Source organism: Stegostoma tigrinum, chromosome 35 (genome assembly GCF_030684315.1).
Source record: "Stegostoma tigrinum isolate sSteTig4 chromosome 35, sSteTig4.hap1, whole genome shotgun sequence".
In the NCBI taxonomy this organism is placed as follows: Eukaryota; Metazoa; Chordata; class Chondrichthyes; order Orectolobiformes; family Stegostomatidae; genus Stegostoma; species Stegostoma tigrinum.
This window is the reverse complement of record NC_081388.1, coordinates 14443971-14465576: the sequence shown is the minus strand read 5'-3', so window position 1 is coordinate 14465576 and position 21606 is coordinate 14443971. Positions and strand designations below refer to the sequence as shown.

The 21606-nt window shown below is 44.3% G+C and overlaps 1 protein-coding gene across 4 annotated transcripts in view; it reads left to right on the top strand.

Annotated features, from left to right (window-relative positions):
- Window positions 1–21606, top strand: part of elavl3 (ELAV like neuron-specific RNA binding protein 3) — a 252150-nt gene that overhangs the window by 216379 nt on the left and 14165 nt on the right. For all 4 annotated transcript variants that reach the window (XM_048522068.2, XM_048522066.2, XM_048522067.2 and 1 more), the window contains exons 5-6: window positions 1335–1560; window positions 5162–5200. In XM_048522068.2, the coding sequence (XP_048378025.1) occupies window positions 1335–1560; window positions 5162–5200 (265 nt within the window). The remainder of the gene's footprint in view (window positions 1–1334; window positions 1561–5161; window positions 5201–21606) is intronic.

The following is a 21606-nucleotide window of genomic DNA, read 5'->3' as shown; positions in this document are numbered from 1 at the left end:
TGTTTTACATTCATTCAGAGGATGAGGGCGTCGCTGGCTCGCCCAGCATTTATTGCCCATCCCTAACCCCCTGGGCAGTTAGGGATGGGCAATAAATGCTGGGCGAGCCAGCGACGCCCTCATCCTCTGAATGAATGTAAAACAAATGTAACATCATATATCTTTCTGTATTGCCACCTCTGTGAGAAACCTTAACTGTAGGTCAGTTGCAGCTCTTCGCGGTTCTTATTGCCTGGTTAGACAACTCAATCTTTGAGTGGTAGAGATGCTGCAGATGGGGATAGAGATGGTAATGTCAACATAGGGTCCGACGCCTCATCCATCAAGTGAATCATAATAGTTCGTGGAAAAATAGGAACGTCTGTTGAATGATAAACTTAGCTCATCTGCTACATTCTGCGTAGTCAAGCGACCATCATGCCTTGAACTCAGGCACGGAGGTTGATTGGGAGGGCAATAGGTGGTCGTGAAGTAATACCTCAGCAAAACTGAGAGTTGGAGAACTCCCAAAGGACTTTAGCTACTCTGTATGTAATGTCAGAAAGGCGGCAGCAAATTTCAGCACAGCAATGTGACAGTGGGCTGCCAGAGGAAGTGCTGGAGGCTGGTACAATTACAACATGGATGGGTATATTTATGGTTTACAGGGATATGGGCCAGATGCTGGCAAATGGGACGAGATTTATTTAGGATATTTAGTTGGCATGGATGAATTGGACCGAAGGGTCTGTTTCTGAGCTCTAAAGCACTATGACTCTATGACTGTGTCACCTGTATTTGTCAAAATTAAGACAGAAAGTGCTGGAGACAGATCTGAGGAGAGAGCGAGAGGGAAAAACAGAGTTGTCATTTCGAGTCCAATATGAAGAACCATCTTCTCTTGAGGAAGAATCATTTCTGACTCAAAACAGTGAAGGTTTCTCTCTCTCTCTCTGCAGATTTGTTGAGTTTCTGCAGCAATTTCTGTTTGTTTGTTTTAGATCTCTGGTGCGTGGCAGTATTTTGATTTTATTTTACCTGTATTAGTAACATTAAGCGATAAATATTACCAGTAGATCGTGGGGAAAACACATCTTTGAATACGGGGTCACAGCCAGGGCCTAGATTTAATATCTCCTCTGAAAGTGGGCCCCCTCTGACAGTGCAGCACACCTTCTGTATTTCAAGTCTAAAGCAAGACAAAGAGAGAGGCGAAAGGGAAGAAAAATAAATTGGAATGTTTAAAGAAGTATTTCAACCTTAGTGAGTCCATGATAGTGAGTGTCTCAGGTTATGTAAACTGTAGACCGTTTCTCACCTGTGGCACCGTCAACTTTCTGCCTTTTCCCAATCAGGTGTCTCTCGAGGGGTTGGCTTCATTCGATTTGACAAGAGGATAGAGGCAGAGGAAGCAATCAAGGGGCTGAATGGACAGAAACCCCTAGGGGCAACTGAGCCTATCACAGTGAAATTCGCAAACAACCCCAGTCAAAAGACTGGCCAGGCGCTGCTCTCTCAGCTGTACCAGTCCACGAGCCGGAGGTACCCCGGACCCCTGCATCACCAGGCACAGCGTTTCAGGTAAGACACCATGGTTGACACCTGCCTGCTTTTGCTGGCCCTGTCCAACATGGCCCTGTGCATTGTGGGTCCCCTTCTGTTGGATTGGCAGGGCAACCAGATTTGTCATCACACACCAGGGCCAGGTTAGAGAGTGACATGTAGGCCCATGACTGCTGAATTGACTTGGATGGCCCAGAGCCTTAGAATCTTGCATTCTGAGCGTGAAAAGCATTTTAACAGCATTTGGAACATCGTTTCGAGGTAAATCACGTTGAACAAACTTGGCCTCAAAATAAAAACTGAAGGGTTAACCAGGACTTGATATGAGCATGTTTTTACTGCTCAAATATTTTGATCGCAGTCAGAATCTCTTGATGGAAGTTTTCCAACTCCCTGAACAGCTAACAACAGAGAGCCATTTCTTTGGAAGTCAAAGACTTCAGTAGGAATCCAACGTCATGGAATTTTGTGCCATTTTGGGTTTTATAATTGTGGTGATTGGAACAGTCATTAGGGTTGTTAACCTGGGCCAAACAGGAAAGCCTTGGCTGACCAATATCACCAGGAGATTAGAATCTCCTCAGTTCAGGAGACTGAATCCAAGCTGACTGGGCATAGCCAGTGTACTGTACATGAGTAAATAAGGAGTGATTTGGTGCCAGAATCTATGAAGTCACTCCAGTAATTGTAACAGTTTAGGGTTTTCGCCATGTCTTGCCTTTAGGGCAATGAAGTTGCTGCCAAGCCTCTGAGCTTACCTTCAACTCTGATGTCTCATGTTCACTTATCTACGTCCCCACTGCCTTCATTCCAAACTTGTTGAATTTAAGCTCTTCAACCTCCTTAAAGATTCCGAATGTCACTGCACTCAGGGACACCTGGATTTGGTTCCCATTTATCCACCGAAGACTACATTTCACAGTCTCAAAGAAGAAACGGGTAACGGCCAATAGGAAACAGTATAGACATCATCGGTTCATTTTCACTTTGACGAGATACAATATTTGGTGTGGCATGAGAATCAGTGCTCAGCCTATACTTTGTACGATTGATATTAATAACTTGGATGAAGGGTTCTAAGATCTGGTAGTTAGATTTGTTGATGACACAAAGAAAGGCAGGAAATTAGGTGGTTGAGAGGACACTAAGGAGGCTACAATGGGATATAAATAGGTTAAATGGATGGACAATATTTGACAAATGAAATATAAATGTGAAATTGCCCTTTTTATCCCAATTCTCAGACCAGGCAGGTAGATGCAGGGCAGCACAGTGGCTCACAGTGCCAGAGACCCAGCGTAGATTCCAGCCTCAGGCCTGTGTGGTGTTTTGCACATTCTACCCATGTCTGCATGGTTTCCTCGGGGCACTCTGGTTTCTTCCAACAGATTAGGTGGATTGGCCAGGATAAATTTACCCAGGGATGTGTAGGTGAGGTGGATTAGTCATGGGAAATGCAGGGTTACGGGGAGTAAGGTTGGGGGGTTAGTGGGTAATGGGTCTGGATGGATGCTCTGTAGATGGTCAGTGGTGTAGACAAGATAGGCAGAATAGCCTGCTTCCACACTGAAGGGATTCTATGAAATTCGGATTGGTTAGGGAGTCTAGCCTGAGAATTAAGATTGGCATCTCACTGTTTTTACTGCATCCCCATGCCAATTATGGCTCAACCAATCAGCACTCTTTCCTCATTCTGTAGAGTATTGTGTTTCTCTAATGAAGTCAGTTCCCTGCATCCTGGTCTGGATGCATTCAAGAAAGGGAAAAAGGCAGGAAAATGAGCTGAGGAATATCAGATCAGCCATGATCTCATTGAATGCAGGCTCCATGGGCTGATTGGCCAACTTCTGCTCCCATGTCTGCGGGTCTTCCAATGAAAAGCTTCAACTTCAGGACTCCTTTTATCATGGCCTAAGGTCTGATGACTATTGATGCTCACCATGCCCCGTTGTTCAGAAGCTGGATGAGGACTGAGATAAACGAGCAGACTCTACAGAAAGCCGCTGGAAGTGTGATGTAGACATTTTCAAACCAAGTATAAAACTCTGTTTCAAGAAAACATTCCTGCATGCGTAAGATGCTGGTATCATCACTTTGTTGCTCTGAGGCAAATTAAACACATAAACTATGCAACAGCAATGGACCGGGAAAGGAAAATGGGATAGGTGTTCGGCAGTTGTTAGTTTAGTCTTGGTGGGCTGAAGGGCCTGTTTCTGTGCTGTATGACTCTGTGACTCTGAACAATAACTGTGTCAATTCACACGAGGAAAGCAGCTGCTTCCATCAGTAAATCCTCATTGATTTTTCAGAAAATTCTTAAGCTTAGCATTGTTTTGCAAGAGCACTATAGATTAACATCATCAGAGATAATGTGTTTCTTAGTGAACTGCAACCGACTCTGCCCACATCAACTGCTCAATACAAAGGGAAAAATACTGTGCAGTGTAGTCAATTAAACCCAGATAAAATGCATGTGGCCTAATAAAGCTGAAGGCAAAGTCGCCATTGCCCCACCAGAGCATAGGGCTGCTCTCTCATGAGAGACAGAGAGACGACAGGTGTGGTGGTTTCATGTGAGGGTCACCATAACTCAGGTGAGGGGAGAGGTTGAGAAAGAGAGACCTTCACGTGGCCCAGCGCCAACATTCAGAAACATACTGAAAACATTGTGCCAATGTACAGAAGACATAGTGCCAACATAGAGCTTAAAATCCGACGGACTTGAGCTCAGATCACAATAGCTTGAGAATATGAATTGTATTTGTAAGAGAAAGAAAATTGGGAAATAAGTTGCTAACAGTAAAGCCTTTTAGGGAGGTAAACCTGACTCCAGTTCCAATATCAATAGGTTTGACTCTACACTGCCCTTTACAGGACCCAGACAAATCAACAGCTGGCGAAGGAGGCACTCCACTGCACCATTCGAGGGTAATTAGGGATATGCAACAAATATTGGATACACCCACGACACGCACACCCTGAAGATGCAGCATGGAATGAGATGACAGACTCTCTGTGCACTCTCGCCCTGCTTTTCATAGCACTTAAAGCAAAACAATTAGGAATCTAGCATCTGCTTTAGAAATGATTTTATTTCCTTTCTGTCGATTCTGCTTCTCACAGAGGTGAGGAGAAGGGTCTAGACACTGAACTCTTGACTTTCCTGCAGCTGAATGTAAGTGAGATATACTCAGACGTTGCGCCAACTACAATATCGCGCCTGAGCTGGTACAAAACTAAACTTGTTTCTTCCTTTTAAATCCAATCTTTCTTTGTGAGAAAATAGACACCTACAGTTGACAAGAAATAATTTGGCAAGTCATGGTTGGTGAGCCCATTTTTCTGTTACACACGCTAGTGCAGTGATGCAGCCAAACCCTGACAATTCTTGTCAGACTTTCTGTGCCATGTAAATTCAGCAGTCATGCTAGTCCCATATTGCTGCAGAGGGTGTGGTTGGTATTGTTTCATTATATATTGTGATATGTACCTAGTGCTGTATATCTGCTGTGCTGTCTTTCGTCTTCCTCGCTCTCACTCTTTCTCTCTCTTCGAATAAAGACTACTGTTTCATACATACTAACATCCACCCTTCCTTCCGTCTCCTTCTCTTTCACAGGCTGGACAATTTACTTAACATGGCCTACGGCGTAAAGAGGTAATCAATGTTCCTAAGCTGCTGTGCTGGCAAAGAGCTAAAATTTAACAATTACCCCCAGCAATCCAGTCAAAAAGCACTCAAATGATCTTTACAATGGCAGCCAATCAATGTCATGCAAATGTCCAACAACAGGCACCTTTATATTTTCTTTATACTTTCATTTCAACCCCTGTTCAGGTGACAGCTCGTTTCTCAGGGTAATTGCCCAACCAATCAGAGTTACCCCGTCCAGTTTCAAATTTAAACAAAGCCTTGTAGTTAACTTTCAGTCATCATTAACTGGTGTGCTCCTCATGGCCTTGCTGTTACCAATCACAGTCTACGTACCTACCAATCAGCAATCTCCCCTCAGGCCGTATCACCAATCAGTGTTTGCTTACCAACCAATCAGCACTCCCCCGTCATGCAGTGCAAACGTTGGCTTTCCCCTTGAGTTGGTATTCTTGATGAAAAGCAAAATATGTCTTTCAGCTGATGATACTTCAATGATTGCAAAATAAACCCACTCTTTCCCCATATCCATTTCTCCCGTATGTATTTACTTAATTGGCTTTTGAAAGCTACTACCGTACGGTGTATTTCCAATCCAAACCACACTGGCTACATTTGCTTTATATTATACTCGGTGTCACCTGTGTTGTTATTAACTCCAGATCATCCTTCAAGTTGAAGATACCCTTCAAGAAATGCCTTTTCTTAAATCATTTTCTACTCATGTTCGTTTTGCTTCCAATTGGTACAAAAATAATGTGTCAGATTTTAATTAGAATTCTACCGGAATTTTTTTTTGACAGTTCAGGCAGGTGCAGACTCCTCCTGTTTCTCTCTTACCCTCTACTAAAGTCATAGTTGCAATTATCCAATAAAGGAGAAGAATTAACAATGATCTTAAAATACTTTGTTTACTGATATTGGTATGACACGGTGTTTACTAAAGCCCTGTTTTCACTGGCCCTTGTTGAGTCAGTGTGTCACTCTGGCTGACCTCCATGACCTAACTTTATCCTTCAGAGAGCAAATTTGGTTTGGGTTTGAAGTTTGAAGAGATAATTCACCAGCTACAGCTTCATTCTGGATTCTCAGATTTCTGAGCTGTGTTATCGAGGAGCGCTTTTCGAGGTTGGAAAGTTAGCAAAGACGCAGTATTGGTGTACAAGAATAAGCAAACAGACCAACTTGCTTTAATGAAGGAGTTGCTGGTCATTAAGTTAATTGGAAAGTCATTGAAACTAAGCTAGTCTTGGAGTTAGGAAGTCATGCTGAGGTTGTACAGGACATCAGTGAAGTCTCTTTTGGAATACTATGTCCAGTTCTGGTCACCCAGTTATAGGAAGGATATCATTAAGCTGTGGAGGGTTCAGAAGCGATTTACCAGGATGTTGCCGGGTATAGAAGGTTTGAGTTATAAGGAACGGCTGGATAGACTGGGATCTTTTTCACTGGAGCGTAGGGCTTTGAGAGACAGCTTTACAGAAGTTTATAAAATAATGAGGGGTATAGACAGAGTTAATGGTAGTTGCCCTTGCCCTAGGATGGGTGATTTCTAGACTAAAGGGCACATTTTTAAGGTGAGAGGAGAGAGATGAAGGGCAAATTTTTTACACAGAATATGATTCGCATGTGGAATGAACTTCCTGAGGAAGTGGTGGGTCGGGGTACAGTTACAATGTTTAAAAGACATTTGGATAAGTACATGAATAGGAAAGGTTTGGAGGGATAAGGGCCAGGAACAGGCAGGTGGGACTAGTTTAGTTTGAGATTATGTTCGGCATGGACTAGTTGGACAGGAGGGTCTATTTCCATGCTGTGTGACAATGACTATGACTCTAAGCAGCGTTTGCAGAAGCATTAAAGCTACCTAACTTCTGTGACATTATGCCCCATCATACTGCAATGATAGCTTCAGGAACAGATGGGAAATATAGCCTTATGCTGCATCACAACATGTGATTGTGTGATGTAGAGGTGCCCGCCTCCTCTCAGTCCCTCTCTCCATGTAATAGGGTCAGTCAGTTATGTGTATGTAATGTACGATAACATCAGAAAGCACAGAGCCCAAGCTGTGTATAAGTCTGTGATATGGTAGCTTTGTAAGTAGTCAGTGTTGTAAATAAACTTCAAGATATAAGACTCAACAAAAAACTCAGCTAACAAGTTTGTTACATGGGCTAACAATAGAAGATCACAAACCTCATCACTGACTTACCCTTCTGTCCCAATTTTAACTAGGTCTACTGAGCAGGAGAGTGAGATTCCCATTAGTTTCAACTCTTAAGTAGTCAGATTAGTTCTTATTGGAGTTCACAGAATTCCATCTGTTCCCGCTTGAATACAAAAGGGAGACTGTCCTTCAACTGCAGTATTACAAGCCCATTGTGCCCCGCAACCCTCACCCTAGCTCTCCCCAGGCTGTGAATTACGAAAACGTTTTTGTGCTCATAGGAAACAAAATGGCCAATGGATCTTCTCTGGTACTGTCCCTTCGAAAAACTCAGTGCATAGTCCAGAGGCTTTGAAACCTCAATTTCACCCAATCCCTCTACCCCAAATGTAATGATTGCCCTTCAAAACCATTATGCCGATGGTAGTTTCCGAGTGGATAGTGAATCATAAGCACCAAATGAGGCCATTCAGCCCGCCAAACAGGTGTTGGGGCTTGCCTTTTGGATAGAGTTATATATCCTCATATTTCCACCTCACTGTGGCCTTCCAAGTTTTGCCTTTTCACACGCGTAATCACTTACCATTTTACAAACAACAGGATGGGTCTCTCCCTCAGTCGGCCACCCAACCATTCCCCTTTGCTGTGCAAAAGAGGGGAATTCGTTCACAGATGCACCTTCATTCTTCCAAATAAAGGACCTCTGACTTCACCAGCCAATGAGGAAGAGTGTGACAATACTTACCCTCCAACCATGATGCACGAAGCAAAGTGAACCACTCTGCCCATCATACAGGGACTGGCCCTCAGAGTTATCCTCTGAGTCCCACTCTGCTGCTCTTCACTCAATAACCCTGGAAGTCCCTCCTTCCTGAAACATTCTGCTACCCTCTCAAACATCATCATTGAGACTGCTTCCCTCACGGTTCCAAGCAGAGCACCCCAGATTGGAGCAACTCACTGAGTATGAAACAATTCTCAAAAGTCATAGAGTCATAGATACATAATGTCAGTCCAACCAGACCATGCTGAACACAATCCCAAATTAAACTAGTCCCACCTGCCTGGTCCTGGCCCATATCCTTCCAAACCTTCCCTATTCATATACTTAAGTGTCTTTTAAACATTGTAATTGTACACACATTCAACACTTCCTCTGGAAGTTCATTCCACACACGAACCACCCTCTGTGTAAAACATTTGCCCCCATGCCTTTTATAAATCTCTCTCTTCTCACCTTAAAATATGCCCCCCAGCCTTGAAATCCCCCATCCTGGGAAAAATACACCTTCCATTGTTTTATTTCTGACACCTCAACCTGAGTTAATGCCCTAACTGCCACTGCATACAGCTTCTCGCGTTGTTTACCCTGTCAAAATAACCTAAAACCCTTGTAAATAACCCCTTGGTTCACTCAAGCTTGGAAATGATTAACCCCAGGTTCTTTGGCTGATCTCATTGAGACAAAATGTTACCATTGCTCACCTAACATAGCTTTGATGTTTACATGCAATAGAGATTAACGGAAATGACTGGATTGCTGTTAAATTCTAGCTGGCTGTCTCTTATCACATCTCGAGCTATCTTAATCTTTTCTTGGCATGGCGACACATTGCTATTTCTGTTTCAATATCTGATCTCTCAGTAGCATGCATTTTCGTTTCGCTTTTGACTCTAGGTTCAGCCATGTCTTCTTTGTTCTGAGTGCTCCCATAGCCCCAGATTTCATTTCGGCAACCCACCCCAGCATCCATACCTTTTGTTCCACACATTTTGCTTGTATGAGATTCCGTGAGCAGAGGGCTTTCCCAATGCATGCTCCTTCAGCTTTTATTTTCACCACCAACTTCTTTTTAGAGCAACGATTGTAATTAAAGAATGCTAAGATATGTTCAAATGTTAATCTCAAGTTAATGCTTCAACTTGGGCTATCAGATTTATCACTGGCCTCAATGTGTTTCAATTTACCGTCTGTATTAATGACTTGGATGCGGGGATAGAGGTATTATAGCCACATTTACACATGACGCTGAAATAAGTGGGAACATAAGCTGAATTTACAAGTGAAATTGTAAGAAATTTACAAATGTATATGGACAGTTTAGGTGAACGGGCCAAAAGCTGGCAGACAAAGTTTAACAAGGCTGAGTATGAGATTATCCACTTTAGTTGGAGGAATAGAAAGGCAACTTATTGTCTGAATAGAGAGAACCTTTAGAGTGCTCCAGTACAGAGGGATCTGGGTGTCCCTGTACCTGATTTGACGAAAACAGGTATGCAGGTACAGCAGGTTATAAGGGAGGCACATGGAATTTTGGCATTTATCCTGAAGTGAATAGACTATTCACCTAGGAAATTGTTCTTGCAACTGTGCAAGACATTAGTGAGACTGCACCTGGACTACTGCGTACTATGTTGTTCCCCTTACTTGAGGAGGTATATAGTTGCAATTGAGGCAGTTCAGAGGAGATTCACTAGATTAATTCCAGAATGACAGGTATGTCGTGTGAAGAGAGATTGAGCAGTTTAGGCCTATGCTCTCTCTAGAGTTTAGAAGAATGAGAGGAGATCTCATTGAGGTGTATGAAGGGGATTGACAAAGTAGGCATAGAGAGGATGTCTCCTCATGTGGGGAAACCTAGAACAGGAGGTCACAGTTTTAGGATAAGGAAGGGCAGACTTAAAATAGTGATGAGGAGGAGTTACTTCTCTCAAAGGGTCATGAATCTGTGGAATTCACTTCCCCAGAGTAGGGTGGATGCAGGGACACTGAATAAATTTAAGGAGGAGATGAAATGATTCTTAGCTAGTAACAGGTTAAAGGGTTAAGGAGGAAAGTGGGGGAAAGTGCACAAAAGTGGAATCGAGGCTGAGATTAGATCAGCGATAATAGTATTAAATGGTGGAGTAGGTTCAAGGGGCTGAATGGCCTACCTCCTACTCCCAGTTCTTATGTTCTTCAAGGTCACCAATAGAGTGGGTGAGTGGCCAGGATGATGTCCAGGAGTCGGGGAAAGATGGGGAGGCTGTTTGATGAGGAAAGCCACAAAAGCTAAAACTGTGCAACTCCTGAACATAACCTCAAAACAAGTGGCATTACACACTGACAACATATTCCAGGTCGAATTGCTCAGTGGCGTGTACCATCTTGATCAAATGTTCCTCTGTTTCTGGGACAACGTACCCTGTCATCATTTAATTGGAAAAGCATTTTAACTGGTCAAGCAGCGCCTTGCTGTGATTTGCATTCTCTCATTTTACAGCGACTGTTCTCCAAAAATGACTTGTTGTGCAATGACTAACAGTTATCCTGGGAATGTGATAAGCTTTCGTAACAGTGGAGGCTCTTCTATCAGTTGTGGCCCGGCAGGCCGCACTCGGTTGTGTGCTCAAGACCCTCTCTCTGGGGTTTGCACAAATTTCAGGCTGATACTCTGGTGCTATGTGCCTTGCGGAGCTAATGTGAGATGTTGGACCAATATCCTGCCTGCCCTCTCATTTGATGTTAAGTATGCATTTCAAAGATGGGGCCCTCCTAGTCAATGCTTATCGCTCGGGCAATACCAATTGAGTACCAAGAATTACCTGGTCTTGTTAATATGGTAGGAGTTTGCTGTGTGCAAAGTCATTGCCAGATTTCCTCATTTACAGTAGTGGTGTTTCGAGAATAGAGTCGTATAGAGCAGAAACAGGCCCTTAGGTCCAACCCATCCATGCAGACCAAGTTTCCTGAACTGAACTCGTCCCATTTACCCGTGTTTGGCCCTTATCCCTCTAAACCTTTTGCACCATGTACTTGTCAATGAAATGATGTAATTGTACCTGTCTCCACCACTTACCCAGGCAGCTTTTTCCACACATGCACCGCCCTCTGCATGAAAATGTTGCCCCTCAGGTCCCTTTTAAATATCTCCCCTCTCACCTTAAACCTATGCCCCTCTAGTTTTGGACTCACCTACCCTGGGGACAAAGATCTTGGCTATTCACCCTGTCCATGCCCCTCCTGGTTTTAAAAACTTCTGTAAGGTCACCTCTCAGCTTCCGACACTCCAGTGAAAAAACTCCACAAGTCCCTCCTTATAACTCAAGCTTTCCAGTCTCGGGAACATCCTTGCAAATGTTCTATGCACCAATAAAGACTTTGTCAGCATTAAAGTACTTTGGGGCATTGAGTGTGAATGAGAAATACTATATGAATGCTTTTTTTTTGTCTTTTCTGCTAACAATTTCCAGCACTGCAGTGCCCTTTCAATAAAGGAACATCAAGAATTACAGACAAAGTCTCATCAAAATTCAACATCAATTCCTTGTTTGAGTATTCGATGCCCTTAATTTCCAAGGCCCGGAAAGGCATTTGCCTCTTTGGTCTGCTTCCAGCACCCCAGCCCCTAATTAATAATTTATTCCCCTCGTCGCCTTTGTTTCTCCATTTCAATGCCATTCAACAGGAAGGTGATGGCGTAGCGGTATTAATACTGGTCTGTTAATCCAGAGACCCAGGTAATGTTTGGGGACTTGAGTTTGAATCCCACTGTGGCAGATGGTAGAATTTGAATTCAATGAAAATCTGGAATTAAGAATCTAATGATGAATGTGAATCCATTGTCAATTGCCTGGGGGAAAACCCATCTGGTTCACTAAGGCCCTTTAGGGAAGGAAATCTGCCATCCTTACCTGGTCTGGCCTACATGTGACTCCAGACCCACAGTAATGAGGTTGATTGATAAATGCCCTCTGGACAATTAGGGATGGGCAACAAATGCTGGCCCAACCAGCTTCACTTGTGTTCCACAAGTTAATAAAAATAGCTCTGCTGTGCAAACACAGGCCCACAAATATGGCTAACACAGAGTTGGTTTTTCAGGCACTAATTGGGTGAATAAGGCCCTAATTTGGCAGACATGAAGCTTGTGCATAGCTTCACCATCCACCATGTTGGTGGGACGTTCTAGACTTCCAGGGATTACCACCCACCACCACCCAGCACCCCCAACCAAATTAAACACTGGAACACTTTTAATTTGCGAGTCAGGGGTCTGACATTTGTTTGACTACTCAACGCTCCCGTTGACCTGCGGCAGACAGTAGCGATTGCACTGCTACAGTGAGGAAAGCACATTGAGGCCTCTATTTCCTCAGGAGGCTAAGGAAATTCAGCATGTCCACCATGATCCTTACTAATTTTTATAGATGCTCTGCCCAAGACTGTGAGAAATTACAGAGAGTTGTGAATACAGCCCAGTCCATCACACAAACCAGCCTTCCATCCGTTGACTCCAAATATAGTTCCCACCAACTTGGAAAAGCACCAACATAATTAAACACCCCTCCCCACCCCGGTTATACTCTCTTCTGCCTTCTTCCATCGGGCAGAAGATACAAAGGCTTGAAAACATGTACCAACAGATTTAAGAACGCCTTCTTTCTTGCTGTTATCAGACTTACGAACAGACCTCTGACACACTAGAACTGATCTTGCTCTGCATCTTTACTGTAGCTGTAACACTATATTCTGCATACTGTTCTATTACCCTGATATACTAACATAAGGTAGGATTTGAGATAACAAGGTGTAGAGCTGGATGAACACAGCAGGCCAAGCAGCATCAGAGGAGCAGGAAGGATGGATAGAGGAAAAGATAGACCTATCTTGTCCTCTAGGTCCATCTTCTCTTCCATCCATCTTCAACCCGCCTCCCCCTCTCTCCCTATTTATTTCAGAACCCCCGTCCCCTCCCCCATTTCTGATGAAGGGTCTAGGTCCGAAACGTCAGCTTTCCTGCTCCTCTGATGCGCTGGGCCTGCTGTGTTCATCCAGCTCTACACCTTGTGGTCTCAGATTCTCCAGCATCTGCAGGTCCTACTATCTCTAAGGCAGGACTTGTCTGATTAGCATGCAAAACAATACTTTTCACTTTATCTCGGTACGTGTAACAATCATGAATCACATAATATTCATAAATCAAATAATAACACCTCCCCACAGAATATTTGCAAGATTTTGGACTCCTGACGCAATTGGGAGGCGACGGCCAAGTGGCATTATTGCTGGACTGTTAATCCAGATAACGTACTGGGGACCCTGGTTTGAATCCTGCCACGGCAGATGGTGGAATTTGAATTCAATAAATATCTGGAATTAAGACTCAAATGATGACCATGAATCCATTGCCAATTGTCAGGAAAAACCCATTTGTTTGACTAATGTTCTTTAGGGAAGGAATCTGCCATCCTTACCTGGTCTGGCCTACATGTGACTCCAGACCCACAGCCATGTGATTGATTCTGAACTGCCCTCTAGGCCATTAGGGATGGGGAATAAATGCTGCCTGGCCAGCGACGCCCTCATCCTGTGAATGAATTAAAGAAAAACTTCAAGCATCCTCCACCAGCCTCGTCCCAGATCCCAGGCCTTTCCATAAGTTTCCTGTCCCCTCCACCTTCCAATGTCCTGTTGCTTACATAAGGACAGTGGGTTGGTGGGGGGGTGTTGGTGGGGGAGGAGGTACGCATAATCAGGGTAGACATGAAGAAACACTTCCCCTTTGGGGAGGCATCATTGACCGGGATAGGGGGATGTGGGGGTGCAGATAAGGGAAGGGGCAGGAGGTTTAGCAGAGAATCTTTCTCACCCAGAGGGTGGTAGGAATCTGCACCTCACTGTCTATAAGAGGCAAAAACCATCATTAACATTGAAGAAGTATTTAGACACTTGCGATGCCAAAGCATACAAGGCTATGGGCTAGATGCTGGAAAATGGAACTTGAATAGTTACACAATTAGGTTTGGTACAATGGGCATTTTCCTGTCCTGTAGATCCCTATGACTATACATTTGCACTAACCACAGCCTGATTATAGTCTGCTTTCACCAGTACAGCTGCCTTCACCAGACCAACTTCACTGAAGTGAGTAAAACTAAAAGAACTGTGAAGACTGAAAGAAAATCAGAAACAGAAATTGCTGAAAAAGCTGAGGAAGGGTCACCGGACCCGAAACGTTAACTCTGATTTCTCTCCATAGATACTGCCAGACTTACTGAGCTTTTCCAGCAATTTCTGTTTTTGTTTCATTGAAGTGAGGCCTGAGACATGTGTCTGCTGTTTTTGAAGTTTCATAATCCAGATGTAAGGTCCCTAACAGACAATAGAATTCGTGGACCTTCTTGTTTAGGGCTTACACATCCTTCATTGATCTTTTGCCCTGCGATATTTATTGTCACCAACACAGCATCCTGTTCTCCTGAAGCTTTACCAGACCTTCAAATTCATAGAAGAACCGTACAATCCCTGCAGTGCAGAGAGAGGGCGTTCAGTCCATCGAGTCTGTACCAACCTCCTGACAAGCATCCTACTCAGCCTCACTTATCAGACTCGAAATGTTAACTCTATTAATGTTTTCTGAGTTTCTCCAACACATTTTCCTTGTATTTAGCTGTGACTCAGCATTTGCAATACCCCTGTCTTCGGTCGAAATTGTAGGTTGAATCAATCTCTAAATTCGGTGCAGTTTCTTGGATGATGTCTTGATACTCCACTAGATGTAAAGATCCCAGCACTATCCAAACCTCAAGGGAATTACCTCCTGTATACATCAACCCCCACCTTCCGCCCACACACCCCCTTGTTCCCCCCCCCCCCCCCCAGTGCCCCCGTCAATATTTATCTGTGAGGCAACATTCCCCAAACACAGATGATCAGCTCACCATCACACTGCTGTGTGTGGAAACTCCCCTGTCCCCAAATTGGCTACTGTGTTTCCCACATTATAATAGTGACTATCCTTGCTGGTGAAGTGCTTTTGGGGCGTCCTGCTGTCACGAAAGGCGCTCCAGAAATGCAAGTCTTTCTCTATTTCGCTTCCAGTCTCTTAATCGTGCGGCTCCTAGATTCCAGAAGGTGGAAATGTCCAAGTTGTGAACGTTGCTGTCACTTAGCAGTGTCTTAAATCATCCAACTGACAATTTAACAATTATGATCCCACATTGGAATTATGATGGCACAGTGTTTGAAAGCGCGACAGCAAAATGATGTGCCTAAAAAGCTTATTTTGCTTTCTTTTAATGTCCATATAGTTAATTTTATGCTTCTATTTTCCAATTATGTTCACTGGGTCTCAGCAACAATTACACTCAATTAAGTTTTGACAGAAGGTTAAGTATAGGATAATAGTCAGACTACCCCATGATTCATTAAATGCTTTATCTCATTTTTGGAGAACATTCTCTGCTCTTGCGCTCTGGAATTTTCATTTTCCGTGTTTGGGAATGGACAGTCCTTGTTCAAGAAAAGTGCAGGAAGGGGAAAATTTGTGTAGGATTCTCCCAGGCCAGTAAAGCTGGGTTCCGGAGAGTGTGTGGTGGAACACATCCGATCACAGCTTTCCACGGCACAAGTTATGAATCCACTGGGATCCTCCCAGCTTAAATCATTCTGAAGCCTAACGCTGATGTGACAAATCAATCACCACTCTTTGCTCCAAAAGTTAGATTTATTTCCAGAATGCAACATCAGATGTGTCTGCCTTCTCCAAAAGCAATCTTCAGTGTCCCAGCAGTCTCACTTTATATGTGCTAAGGGTATTTAATCAGTGCCCTTCACTTGTGTATCATTCAGTTGGATAATATGATTGATATGCCATTAACACCCCCTGCAAACTGACAGGAACACAATTCAGGTGATTAAGGAGTCAATTAAGAGCCTTTTTTATATATGAACTCATTATTTCCCAACAGCACACTCTGTGTCTACACATGGGAAGGGCTTGTTCAGTGAAACTGACAAGCCTTTGATCAATTACACCGAGGAGCTCAAGCAATGACCAGGTGAGAGAGCTTTCACAAAGAGAGCTTTCTCTGTTTGGAGGTCAATAGCCAACTTCTTGAAAAGGCACTTCACTGGGTTGAAAAAGTGCCAGACATTCAGTGGCACCCACCTGATGCCAGCCTTCATCACAGCATGGTAACTTTCACCTCTGATGAGGATCACAAGTAGAGGTTACACTAACACCAATAACTCCAGCAGTACCTGCTACCTTCTCTGCTGTCTGCTGTTGCCCTCACACACAGGTATATACACATATGGTCACACATACACTCAGGTACACACACAGGCACATATATGCACACATGCACATATATGGGAACACACACAACACACACACACACACACACACACACACACACACACACCCACAGGATGCATACATGCACACTTGCAGGCACATACACACATGCACACTCACTTACACACATGCACACAGGCATATATGCATACACACGACAGCCCCACGTGCACACGTACATGGACATAGTCACACACACATGTACAGTTATACACATGTACAGTTACATACACACACACACGTACACACACACACACGCAAGATGCATACATACACACATGCAGGTACATACACACATGCACACTCACACACAGGCATATATGCATGCACACGTGCGCACACACACACACACACACGTACACACACACACACACACACACACACACACACACACAAGGCAGATGATTCAGATGACCAGCTCTCTTTTTCTGTATAAGCATTGGTCCCTCCTGAGGCTCAGTCTTCTACCTCCCGTTCAAACAAGCCCTCCATCTGACTAGAACTGCTAAGCACACATTGCAATTGGTCATTGAGATCAAAACCTAACCTGAGGAACAATGACCACGACATATCATCAATTGCTGTAAAAATCTATCTGGTTCATTATTTGCCTTTAGGGAAATAACTCTGCCATCCTTACCTGTTCTGACCTATGTGTGACTCCAGAGCAATGTGGGTCAATCCAACTGCCCCCTGAAATGGCCTGCTAGGCCATTCATTTTAAAGTTAGGGATGGCAACAAAAATGCCATGATGCCCACTTTTCATGAGAAGATAAAGGAAGATGCCAACTCAAACCCCCACATCACCCAATCCCCAAACTCTGCCCCCTGCCAAGTTGTACAGGGAGAGAGAGCAGAGATGGTGTGAGCGTTTGTCAGGGTTTCTGTACGAAGGAGAGAATGGGCAAACAGCAGAGGAGCAGAGTGCTGGTGGGACAGCAGTGGTTCAGTGGTTAACACTGCTGTCTAACAGCACCAGGAACCCGAGTTCGATTCCACCCTCAGGCGACTGTCTGTGTAAATTTGCACATTCCCCCCATATCTGTGTGGGTTTCTTCTATGTGTTCTCATTTCCTCCGACAGCCCAAAGATGTGCTGGATTAGGATGGATTGGCCATGCTAAATTGCCCGTGGTGTCCAATAATTTGCAAGCTAGATGGGTCAGCCATGGGGAATGCAGGGGTAGAAAAGGGAGGAGAGCAGGTCTCAGTGGGATGCTGATCGGAGGGACAGTGTGGGCTGAATGGCCTGCTTCTATACTGTAAGGATTCTGTGAGAGAATGGTAGAGCGTGGGCCATGGGTGGGAAAGGAAATAGGTTAAGGGTGAGGAAGTGAGAGTGCCAGCTGTATGTGGATCTGAGGTATGCTGAGTAGGGAAGTTCATGGGTGGGTGCTGGCACGTGCCAGTTGCCTTGCCTTCCCCCATCCTGAGTCTAGGGTCTTCTAGGTTCACTGGCCCCAGACTGAGGGACTCACACTCCTGCAACTGAATTCCTCAGACAACTCTATCCTGTTATGTTGGGACCAAGATGATATCCCATTCCTCCTGTTCATGGGAGACCTCACCTCACCTCACCATTGCCCATCAGATCTCGCAGTGGGACCTCCAGGTGTGAGTGAGAGACACACAGATCAACCTTCCCAGTCTTTTTTTCATTCTTGGCAGTTCTTAAAATCTCGGAAGTCCGACAACCAGCGAACTTTTGCAGGTCATGACATGTGTCCCAAGAATCAGAGGTCCTTCCATTGACAAAACAAACACAGCTTTCCATCATCCCTCCCTAATTTGGTTAGGGAGACCATAGACATTAGAGCAGAAGTAAGCCATTCAGCCCATCAACTCTGCTCAGCCATTTAATGTCATCAACGGCTGATCTGATAATCGTCAACTCCAGGTACCTGCCTTTTCCACAAGAGCCTTCATTCATTGATTTGTAGAGTCACCAACCCTTCAGTCCAATCAGCCCACAATCCCAAACTAAACTAGCCCCACCTGCCTACGCTTGACCCATATCCCTCCAAACAGCTCTAATTCATGCACTTATCTAAATCTTCCCCTCACTGATTTAAAAAACACTTCATATCTTAGCCTTAACCAAACTTAATGACCTAACCTTGACAGCCCTGTGCAATAAAAAATTCCACAGATTTACCATCCTCTGAGAGAAAAAATTGTCATCTCTGTTTTAAATGGGTGACAGCTTATTCTGAAATGATGCCCTCTACTCCTAGCCTCTCCTACAAGGGGAAACAACATCTCCACATCTTCCCCATCACGTTCCCTAAGAATCTTGTGTGTTTCAATAAGGTCGCCGCACGTTCTCTTAAATTCCAATGAGAACGTGCTCAATGTCTCCTCATAAAGCAGTCCCTCCATAACCAGGATCAACCGACTGACTCCAGTGCCAGTCTTTCCTCAGATAAGGGGCCCAGAACTGGTCGCAGAATCCCCAGGAGCTGGAATCATTTGATTTGGGTAATGCCAACAGCTGGATTAAAACTCAAGTCTGTGTCAGTTTCCCACCAAAACAGATCCCACCATTTCGGGGGTGGGGGGGTTCAAGGGTGAGAAGATTTTTCCCTGCTCACCTACACCAGTCACTGCGCATCGGTAATCTTACTTCCTGTGTTACATCCAGCTGCAGCTCTTGAGCAATGGTGAATCATCTTTCATTATCTTGGACAGAATCTGCGCTCTGAACAGCGTAGCAAGATAACGATGAAGTTCCCTGCTGTGTTCAAGCATAAATAGATAACTCTTCAATTGTCTTATCTGTGTTGCAGTTGACGACTCATCCTCTGATCTTTTCCATCAGTGCAGGCTTTCCTTGAGTTTTCCGCTGTTCCTCTCTAATCCAGTTCCTGCTTTACACTTCTACTGTCTTACACCCATCACCCACTTCCATTATTAATGATTCACTCACTGCCCATTGATCTGATGATAGACACACGAACTGCAGGGTCTCCAATTTCTGTCCTGTCACGTTATAACTCCATGTAAAGGTGTGGGTCTATCAAGGCTTTGGTGCAGCCCAGCCGTTGGCATGGATTGATTGGGCCGAAGGGCCTGTTTCTGTGTTGCATACTTTACATTTTACACTGCAAAAGTATCGACCAGCAATGAGGGGCTCTGCCCACGATCCTTTATATAATTGATCCACTATCGCTGACAAATGTTTTTATTTATGCAACATTGAAAAATAGAAAATAGGAACAAGAGTATGCCATTCAGCCTTTTCAGCCTGCTTTGCCATTCAGTATGGTCAGGGCTAATCATCCAAATTCTGCTTTCTTCCCATACCCTTGATTCCTGTAGACCTAAGAACTATATAATATGTCTTTCTTGAAAGTCCTCAATGTTTGGGGTGGTGCGGTGGCTCAGTGGATAGCACTGCCATCTCATAGCGTCAGGGACGAAGGTATGATTCCACCCTCATCAACTCTTTGTGTGGAGTTAGCACATTCTCCCCATAGGTCCCCTTTGGGTGCCCTGGTTTCCTCCCGCAGTCCAAATATGTGCAGGTTAGGGTGGGATGGCAATGATAAATTGCCCGTAGTGTCCAGGGATGTGCAGGCTAGGTGGATTATCCATGGGAAATGCATGGATAGGGCAGGGGGTGTGAGTCTGGATGGGATGCCTTTTAGAGGGTCGTTATCAACTTGGTGGGCCGAATGGCCTGCTTCTGCACTGTAGAGATTCTACATTTGGCCCTCAACTGCTTTCTGTGGCAGAGAATTCCACAGGCTCACCACTCGCAGGTGAAAATATTTCTCAACTCAGTCCTAAATCGCCTACTCCATATCATTAGACCGTGACCCCTGATTCTAGCGTCCCCGGTCATCGCAAACGTCCTCCCTGTACTTACCCTATTTAGTGCCGTAAGAATTTTATGGGTTTCCATGAGATCATTCCTCTAAACTCCCAATAAGTACAGCTCTAACTATATTAGTTAGCTCTTAATTTGAGTCTCTCTTTGTAGATCAATCCTGCCATCCCCAGAATCAGGCTGGTAAATTTTTGTTGCACTCTCTCCATAACTGGAACATCCTTCCTCAGATAAGGAGACCAAAAGTGCACACACGATACTCCAGATATGGTCACAACAAGACATTGCTTATTAAATCTCCGCAGAAATTCTCAGCACCGTTTATAATCAATGCACTTTAAAGCTTCATGTACTAACACCACATGGAGTTTGATCTGTGTGTGTCTCATTCACACCTTAACTAAATAACTAACTAAAAACTAAAACTTTTCGAAGTTCAGTCCCCACCTCTCTGCTGTTAGCTGGGCCAACTCTTCAAAGATAATTCTGATTTGTGGGATCTTCTTGCGTGCAGTCATTTCTTCAGAATTCAAAGAAATGCCTGTTACTCCATTGACAGCGCTCCTGCCTCCAGCCTCGATTACCTTGACAAACTCACTTGCCTTCCTCTTAAGTAGTTAATTTGACTCCAGCACAATGCTCTCTCGCATTCTCGCAAAATATCAGGAAGCCATCTTTTATATCAATCTTTCATGGAGTGTGGGCATCATTGGCGAGGCCATCACTTCTATCCCCTTTCCTAATTGACTTTGAGAAGGAGTTGGTCAGTCACCTTCTTGAAACCACGCAGTCGTTGCGATAAAGCTACACCTCTAGCTGTTAAGGAGGGAGTTCCAGGATTTTGACCCAGTCTTACCAACCCCAGGACTGCTGTACCATTAGACAGGGTCGTCACACTTCATGCGAAGGGCAAGGCTGAGGAGGACAGTTCCTCATGGTAATCTTAGCCAGTGCAGGAATTGAACCCATGTTGTTGAACATATGTGCATCATAAATCAACTTGACAGCCAACTGAGCTGAACTAATTCCCAGTAGCAGTGAAGGAACAGTGATATATTTCCAAGTCAGGTAGTGAGTGGATTGAAGGGAAACTTGCAGGGAGTGTGTTCCCATGTATCTGCTGCCCTTGTCCTTCTTAGTGGTAATTTTTGTTGCTGGTGCTTTCCAAGGAGCCTCACTGAGTTGCTGCAGTGCATCTCATAGATGGTACCCACGGTTGCTGCTGACCAACAGTGGTGGAGGAAGTAAATGTTGGATATGATGTCAAGCAAATTAGTTAGTTTGGCCTGGG